Genomic DNA, 9,297 nt, shown 5'->3' on the forward strand with positions numbered 1-9,297 from the left:
ACATTAGTGCGCCACCGCAACTCCGAAACAACGGCGGAGGGCGAAGTAGAGGTTGAGGGGGTTGTGGAGGAGTTCGACAATAATGAGACAGCGAGCGACGATGAGAGATGGGGAGGCAAGGGAGGTGCGCTTGACGGTTGGATTGGGGGATGGGTGTGGATGTAGATGTTGAAGAGGTGGGTGTGGGAGGGCGAGAAGAAAGTTTCCCAAAGATGGGAGAAGGTGAGGTTGGAGTTGGAGGGGAAGGGGAAGGGGAAGGGGAAGGGGAGAAGGTTTCGGGAAAGGGGAAGGGGAGAAGGTTTCCACACAACGTGCCACGTGCTAATTAAAAGCCACCTCAGCATGCCACCTCGCTAGAAAGTTAACGCCGTTTACTAAAATTAACGGCAAGGACATTATTGATTCAATTTTACCAAAACAGGGACTCAATTGATCACTTCCAAAATTGGAGGACCCAATTAAAACTAACCTGCAAATATAGGGACTTCCGAACCTATTAAACCTAAAATATAAGCAGATTTACCTTAAACAGATTTACCTTAAACAGATTTACCTTAAAATCCGGTCAATTGCTCATAAACAACTTTATGAATATCTTTAATTAGATATCTTTGATTATTTTATCCTCTGCTGGATTATTAGCCCAATAATTTATTATATTTTAAATTATACAATTGAAAATTTAAATTCAAATTTGTGTGGTATATAATCAGGGACCGAACGGTTAACATCCAAGATCGTTCGGTCTATCTACTATAACAATGCTCGTCAACCAGGTCTAACCAGGTTAAAAGGTGTTGGACCACAATTGGGCCAACATTTAAGTTTATTGGGCTAATAATCCAACAGAGGATAAAATAATCAAAGATATCTGATTAAAGATATTCATAAAGTTATTTATGAGCAACCGACCAGATTTTAAGGTAAATCTGTTTAAGGTAAATTTGTTTAAGGTAAGTCTGCTTATATTTTATTAGGCTTGTGATAACCTATAAATACAGGGCCAAGGCTAAAAGCCATGTACGTTCTACTCACACTCAAAAATACTCCACAGTGATAACAAAATCACTTTCTTGAGAACTAAGGATCCATAACCTACGCCTAACTTAAGCGTCGGAGTGCCTTTTACAGGTACCTTCCCCCTCTGTCAAGAAGGAAACCGAGTGGTTCGCGCCATTACCGAACGACCAACAGTAGGAGATCGAGCGGTCATAAAGAAGCAAGCGGCCCAGACTGAAGGAAGACAGGCAATTCAGGCGTTTTAGGCAGCCAAAGACAAGGAAGACACGTAAGGAAAGTTTAGTCTCTCGGTCCTATAAATCCCCACCGAAATATTTTGACGCCCACCGTGGGGACTTGAGCAAGCTGAAGAAACCCAATGATGACCACGAAAAAAACGGAGATGCAACGGAAGCACGAAGGTTCAACATTCCCATCACACTAACCCGAACGGTATGGAAAGGAGTGAACCAATACTCCAGCAAGCCCTTCGACCTATCAACCAAACAGTTTCCATTCGAACGTTCGGCCTCACAGGAATCCGGTCATTCAGCCTCATAAGTATTTGGCCCTTCGGCTTAAACCATTAGGCCATTCGGCCTCAATTGCTCGGCCTTCCACAGCTTCGAGTGTTCAAGCATTAGGCCATTCGGCCTCACGGGTATAGGTCATTCGACCTCACGGGTATTTGGTCGTTCGGCCTCACAGGAATTCGGCCATTCGACCTCACAAGTATTCGGTCGTTCGGCCTCATAGAAATTCGGTCATTCGACCTCACAGGTATTCGGCCCTTCGTCCTCAACTGCTCAGCCTTCCATGGCTTCAAGTGTTCAAGCATTAGGTCATTCGGCCTCAGGTATTTGGCCATTCGGCCTTAAAGGAATTCAGCCATTCGGCCTCACAAGTATTTGGTCATTTGGCCTTACATGTACTCAGTCAATCGACATCAAAGGTACTAGGTCATTCGACCTTGCAGGTAATTGGCCATTCGGCCTCACAGATGTTCAGCCACCCGACCTCATAGATGTTCAGCCACCCGGCCTCAACCGTTCGGCCTTCCATGGCCTCAAGTGTTCCAGCATTCGGCCATTCAGCCTCGCAGGTGTTCGGCCACTCGGCCTTAACCGTTCGGCCTTCCATGGCCTCAAGTGTTCCAGCATTCGACCATTCGACATCTACTGCTCGGCTCAAGTATTAGGCCATTCGACCTCCACGTATTCGGCCCTTCGACCTCAACCGCTCGGCCTTCATGGCCTTAGGTACTTAGCCAAAATTGGCATCCAGCGTGAAACCTTCCACCCTTTGGCCATTCGACCTCACAAGGTATTCGGCCTTTCGGCCTCCACTACTCGGTCTCCCATGGCCTCAAGACACAACACTAAAGCAATTACATCCCGACCATGACACATCCTAATACAGAATCTTCAGTTTGGTCTAAACATTCAACCGAAGACCGAGAAGTCTTACAGAATTGGCCGTTCGGCCTTATAGCATAACCCAAGAACACCCAAGCGCATTAAATATAGGGATACACTCCCTTTGGGACATGTTCGCCCTAGAACACCTAGTTCATTAAATATAGGGATACACTCCCTTTGGGACATGTTCGCCCAAGAACACCCAACACATCAAACCTAGGGGACCACTCCCCTAGTCTAGGCCATGTTCGCCCAAGAACACCTAGCGCATGCCAGCATAAAGGCAATCTACCTATTATGGAACCAGGAAGGTGTTCAGCCACTTGGCTTCAACCATTCGACCTTCCATGGCCTCAAGCATTTAGCATTCAGTCATTCGGCCTCGTAGGTGTTCGTTCGGCCACATGGCCTCGCAAGTGTTCGGCCACTCGGCCTCAACCGTTCGGCCTTCCAAGGCCTCAAGCTTTCCAGCATTCGGTCATTCAGCCTCGTAGGTGTTCGGCCACTCGGCCTCAACCGTCGGCCTTCCATGGCCTCAAGCGTTCTTGCATTCGGCCATTCGACCTCGCAGGTGTTCGGCCACTCGGCCTCAACCGTTCGACCTTCCATTGCCTCAAGCGTTCCAGTATTCGGCCATTCGGCCTCGTAGGTGTTCGGCCACTCGGCCTAAACCGTTCGGCCTCCCATGGCCTCAAGCGTTCCAGCATTCAGTCATTCGGCCTCGTAGGTGTTCGGCCACTCAGCCTCAACCGTTCGGCCTTCCATGGCCTCAAGCGTTCCAGGATTCGGCCATTCGACCTCTCAAGTATTCGGCCTCTCGGCCCCTACTGCTTGTCCATTCAGCCTTACAAGTATTCGGTCACTCGGCCTCAACTGCTCAGCTTTCCATGGCCTCAACTGTCTAAGCAGTCAGCCATTCGGCCTCACAAATTTCTTCTATTGGGAAGTTTTCCAGGAACTCCTGGGTCACGGACGACCATTCACGTCTATTGGAGGTTCTCTAGGAAATCCTGGGCCATGGACGCTCATTCACGTCCATTGGGAGGTTCTCTAGGAACTCCTGGGCCACTGACGTTCATTCACGTCTACTGGGAGGTTCTCGAGGAACTCCTGGGCCACGGAAGATCATTCTCATCTATTGGGAGGTTCTCCAGGAACTCCTAGATCGAAAACCAAGAGCTGAGGAACAATCACCCTTATTCCAGCATCTTCAACCGAGCAGTCTCCCCTGCTTGGCTATTCGACCTTATAAAAGGGGGGGGGGGGGGGGGGGGAGTTCTAAAAAGGACTCTCATCATTTACCACTCGGCTTATGGCAAATTTCAAAAGAAAAACTCATAAATCCCGCCGTTCGATCCACATATGAGCAACACTTAGAAGCACGCTCCCCAATACAGCAAATACAACCTCCCCCAAACTCATAAGTCCTATAGTTAATCATGGGTAAAGCCGAACAATTAAGTCGGACTTGGGAGGCATATGTATGGTATATAATCAGGGACCGAATGGTTAACATACAAGATCGTTTAGTCTATCTACTGTAACAGGGCTCGTCAACCATGTCAAATCAGGTTAAAAGGTGTTGGGCCACAATTGGGTCAGCATATAAGGTAGTTGGGCTAATAATCCAACAGAGGACAAAAATAATAAAGATATCTGATTAAAGATATTCATAAAGCTGTTTATGAGCAACCGACTAGATTTTAAGGTAAATCTGTTTAAGGTAAGTCTGCTTATATTTTATTAGGCTTGTGATAATCTATAAATACAAGGCCAAGGCTAAAAGCCAGGTACGTTCTACTCACACTCAAAAATACTCTATAGTGATAACAAAATCACTTTCTTGAGAGTTAAGGCTCAATAACCTACGCCTAACATGAGCGTCAGAGTGCCTTTAGCAAGTACCTCCCCCTCTGTCAAGAAGGAGATCGAGCGATTCGTACCATTACCGAACGACCAACAGCAGGAGACCGAGTGATCATAAAGAAGCAAGTGGCCCAGACTAAAGAAAGACAGACGATTCAGGCGTTCCAGACAGTCAAAGACAAGAAAGACACGTCAAAAAATATTAGTCTTTGAACCTTACAAATCCCTATCGAAACAAACAAGATTCAAAATACATTAATCCATCATCATTATTATCATTGTTATTATTTATTATTATTATAATAATAGGTAAATGTTATTTGTTGTCTAGATTAATTATACTAATTAGGAAAAATACTTCTTTATTGTCATTAAGAATAATTTAAATATTTTAATAACAATATCATAATTGAAATTGCAGATAAAATGAAGACCAACCAGAATAATTTCACCTAATATTTAGAGCTTATATGAATATTTTTTTTTTCTTCTACATTCATTATATTCTATTTATTAGTAAGGATATTATTTTAATATTATTAAGAGTAATTTACATATAATATATTCTTTTTAAATACATTTCGATTGCATAAATCGAAAAGAATAACTTTTAATATTGGACAATTTCCGATTATCATGTTTTATGGGGGCGGAAAAAAAGAATGCAGGAAAACATTGTCCAACTTTTGATGTTCATAAGGATTTATATTAATAATTGAAATTTTATTAGTAGGTCGATTGGAGTGTTGAACAAGGATTTATATCAATTTAATTAATAATTGAAATGTTAGAGGTGTGACATTCAGAAACTTCTAACTACAGTTTTTTCTTCTAATACATCAAAATTATTTTTGGATATGCAAAAAATTATTTAGTGAAAGATAGACCAAAAAGGTAGAAAAATATATAAATAAATATAAATATAACAAACAAAAGAGATAAGATATTGTTTCATTTATTCACTACAAATTATATATGCAATATTGTTTCCGCATTTATCGATTCGTTACCTTACATATTATGCAATTAGAGAGAGGGGACCAAATGAATAAAAATAATAACTTCTTTTCTTTTCTTTTATGTTTGTAAAATTTAATGTTGTATGTAGAACATAATACAATAATTACTCTACGCACAACAAAAGTGTGACCATGTCGGTTTATTCTATGTTAATTAATAATCATTAAATAGAAAAATAAACTCAAAATCAAAATCCATTAAAGAATGAATACATAACTTGTGATCCACATCCATCAAATATTGTTCATAGGAGAGGGTTGGTTATAGGAAAGAGAGGAAAAGGATGAACCATTTCTCAAAGTGAATCTAGTTTGAAAAGTTAATTATTCTCAAATTCTCTGATTATTATTACTGTTAGCATCATCACAATTCACCTACCCAATTGATTCTTGTGTTTCTCTCTATCTTTTTCTGATTTCAGAGGGTTCTTCTGAGTCTTTTGACCATGATATTGGGAAGTTCTTCATCCGTGTGTGTCTCGCTCTCTGAAAGACTGAAGCTTGGCCCTTCTCTGTCTTCCTCAGGACCCTTTTTCAAACCTGAGAATGGTGTGAGATTCTCCAAGAGCAATGGGGATTGTGGGGTTGTGGCTAAGGCTATGATGAACGAACCCATTTTGAATACAGCGTTTGAACCTTTTGAGGAAGTGAAAAAAGAGCTTCTTGTCATCCCCACAGAGCTCCATGCGTCACTGGCTCGCCAGAACTACACAGATCAGTCTGAGGCTGCACTCAATGCACAGATCAAGTCAGCTTCATATATAGTTCCTTTCAGATGTAGCGATTTTCTAAAAAGTATTATGTTCATGAAAATATATCTGATGCCAGTGTGGTTTTGTTTTGATTCAGCGTGGAATACAATGTCTCCTACGTGTATCATGCCATGTACGCCTATTTCGACAGAGATAATGTTGCTCTGAAAGGATTGGCCAAGTAATAGACTCCAAAATCTCAGGTTCTTCTGTGTTTGAATTTTACTATTACATAATTGCTGCTAAATTACACAATTTTTCAGATTTTTTAAGGACGCAAGTATGGAGGAAAGACAACATGCTGAGACGATGATGGAATATCAGGCATTTTTCTATATCATTGATTCATGTTCTTCATGGCAGTAATTTTTCTAGCATTCCTTTTGTAAATTAATTTTCTTCCTGACGATATTACCAGAACAAAAGAGGAGGTAAGGTTCAGCTGCTGTCAATGATAATGCCATTTTCAGAGTTTGATCATGCAGAAAAGGGTGATGCATTATATGGTAAGTTTTTCAGTTTTTCATATATACGTAATTAATAAACATTGTTTTCTTTTAACCTTGCTTAGCTCATCCTTGATGAGTGTTTTTTGTTCTATTATCTGTACTCTTGAATGGTTTCTCAGTTTCTCTAATTACACTTACGATTTCTGTTTCGTCCTATTTTAACAGCAATGGAACTTGCATTGTCTTTGGAAAGGATGAACAATGAGAAGCTTTTAAATTTACACAGGGTACAACTTCTATATAACTTTATTTTCTCATTTTTCTGTCAATTCAACTTAAACCCTTTTTAGTCACACTATCTCCAAATGGAATTTTCTATATATCTTTTCATTTTTCTGTATTTATTCTGTGTGACAATGTTATTATGCCAATGACTAGTTTTTATCACTATGCAGTTAGCAAGTGAAAACAACGATGCTCAATTTGTTGACTTTCTCGAAAGCCACTTTTTGGTCGATCAGGTAAAGAACAGAAATTAGATGCAGTAAAATTTGACTCCAATTATGTGCCGTTTGAACTGTAATATGTAAAATACCTAGTAAAATTCTTTATTGCATGCATTAGCAAGATGAAATTCCAATTCTAATTACAAATATTAATGATAGAGGATCTAAATTTTGTGATCTGTTTTGAGTAGCATGAAGAAAAAATGTTCTCATTAGTTTCTGTTCTTTTCTTAAAGGTGGAAGATATTAAGAAGATTTCAGAATATGTGGCTCAGTTAAGAAGGGTGGGCAAAGGACATGGTAATTTGTTGCTTGTATAAGCCAAAGGGTTGATTCATATTCCATATGTTTGGTGAAATTGAAGTATTGTTGTTGGACTTGCAGGTGTGTGGCACTTTGATCAGATGCTCCTAAATGGAGGTGTAGCTGCATGATAGCTATATGCAATGTTACTATTTCTTGCAATCGTCTAAGCAGAAAACATCATGCCCATGAACTCATACATATTTACGTCAATCCCGTTTCGCTCTCCTTTCCCATGCTTCTTTTTGATGTACATGTTTCTTTTTAATGTTTGTTGGAATATTAGTCTAGTCAAAGTAGTTGGGTTGAAGTTAATTTCGAGACATGAGTGAACCTTGAATCTGGGCGTGCATATATGTGTTTAATTATTTGAATAAAGATGCCATGATAAAAGAAAAGATGGCGTATGTTAGTCCAGTCTTACATTATTACTAAAAAAAAAGGAATTTTGGGTCCTCCAGGATTCAATAAAAACATTTTATATGTAGGTTTAAACTCTTATTTGGTCCTCATATTTGTGTGTAAATCTCAAGTGGGTCATTATGTTTATTTTGTCTCAATTGGGTCCTTAAACTTGTTAAAATGAGCCAATTATGCTCTCTCCGTTAAAATATCAGTAACGTCGTTTGCCTGTGTTGACGTGGTCACACTTAAAATACTGATATGACAACATTATATTACGTGAAATTTTTGTAGGTAATGACATGACATAAAATTTAATTAAAAATGTTAGGGATTAAAAGTCTTCATCGTCTTCCACTCACAGGCTCATCAACAATGCTTGGTGCCTTTTCCTCCACCTCACATCACACCTGAAATCAACTTCTTCTTCTTCTTCTTTTGTCTCATCACTTTCTCTCTCCCATCTCTTCCAACGCTCAAAAGCTGCAATCTTTCTTTGTTTTTCCTCTTCTACTTCATCTTCCAACTTTTCCAGTCATTCTTCATTATTTTTCATTCTACAATCACACCACTGCAACAAAAACCATTCTGATATCAAAATAAAAAAACCCAATTAAAACCCAAAATTCACGAGACAAAAAGCAATGTTATCTTTGAAGAAAAATTGAAATTGGAATTGAATGGTTAAAGGGAACATACCTGCTAAGGTGATTAATCCTAAGAAGAATCAAAAGGCGCAGACAAAGAAAAAAGGGGAAGACTTTTTGAAAACCCTAATTCGTTCTCTCATCTTGAATTTTGAGAAGAACGTCGACAAAATCCTCATCCTCCACTTCAACGCCGTCTTCTTTTGCCTCTTTTTGTTTTTCTTTATGTTCTTTGAAAACGTTATCCAATACCTCTTCAACGCTGGTTTCGGGGACTTCTTGAAACTCTGCGAAAGAGGAAGAATGACCCAGCGAATGCTAGAAAGGGGAAGAACAAATTGCCAATGATGTTGAACAAGTTGTTAGGCGATTCGGCTTCGGCGACGGAAATGTCAACGTCGTTCATGGCCGAGCATGTCGATGAGGTCGGGGTCATTAGGGACGATAACGGAGGCTCGACGACCGTCAACGATGGTTAGTTGGAGGGTGGAATCGTCTTTACTGAACCTGACTCGCTCGACTTTACCCTTCTTAACGGTGTTCAAGATCTCGCTGTAGCACCAATTGGTATCTTCGGGGAGGTCGGAAGAGGCTTGGGGTTTGGGTGTTGTGAGAAGGTTCAAGGAGAAAGGTGAGGAGTTTGCGTTGGAGGGGTTTAATTGCCTATTTCTGTAACAGGAATTCTCTTGCCATCTCTGTAAAATCTGCATATTGGTTTATCATCATTTTGTTTCTCTCATGATACATTCTTTTAAGGTAGAAAACCTCTTTGCCTTTTGTCGTGCACATGCTGATGACGCTGAAATTTACTGTCGGCAACCTTATAGAGACGCCGTTGCACAGTACGTGAAGGATGAAGACGGTGTAGGATGATGAAGACTTTGAATCCCTAACACATTTCTAACTAAATTTTGTGCCATCTCAACTCTTCATTTA

The 9,297-nt window shown here is 40.3% G+C and overlaps 1 protein-coding gene across 2 annotated transcripts; it reads left to right on the forward strand.

Annotated features, from left to right (window-relative positions):
• Positions 1–5,504: 5,504 nt before the first annotated feature.
• On the forward strand, positions 5,505–7,824 carry LOC124843067 (ferritin-3, chloroplastic-like). Of its 2 annotated transcripts, XM_088091826.1 has the most exons (9): positions 5,505–5,621; positions 5,725–6,050; positions 6,152–6,235; positions 6,318–6,378; positions 6,473–6,560; positions 6,729–6,790; positions 6,959–7,024; positions 7,246–7,309; positions 7,394–7,824. In XM_088091826.1, exons 2-9 carry the CDS (start codon positions 5,749–5,751, stop codon positions 7,441–7,443), a joined length of 777 nt encoding a protein of 258 aa, XP_087947952.1. In that variant the 5' UTR covers positions 5,505–5,621; positions 5,725–5,748; the 3' UTR covers positions 7,444–7,824. The 2 variants fall into 2 exon arrangements, with proteins under 2 accessions (XP_087947952.1, XP_047175650.1); XM_047319694.2 differs by having other exon boundaries at positions 5,539–6,050.
• Positions 7,825–9,297: the final 1,473 nt, after the last annotated feature.

This window comes from Vigna umbellata, chromosome 1 (assembly GCF_029865625.1).
Source record: "Vigna umbellata cultivar VRB3 chromosome 1, Vumbellata_1.0, whole genome shotgun sequence".
Classification (NCBI taxonomy): domain Eukaryota; kingdom Viridiplantae; phylum Streptophyta; class Magnoliopsida; order Fabales; family Fabaceae; genus Vigna; species Vigna umbellata.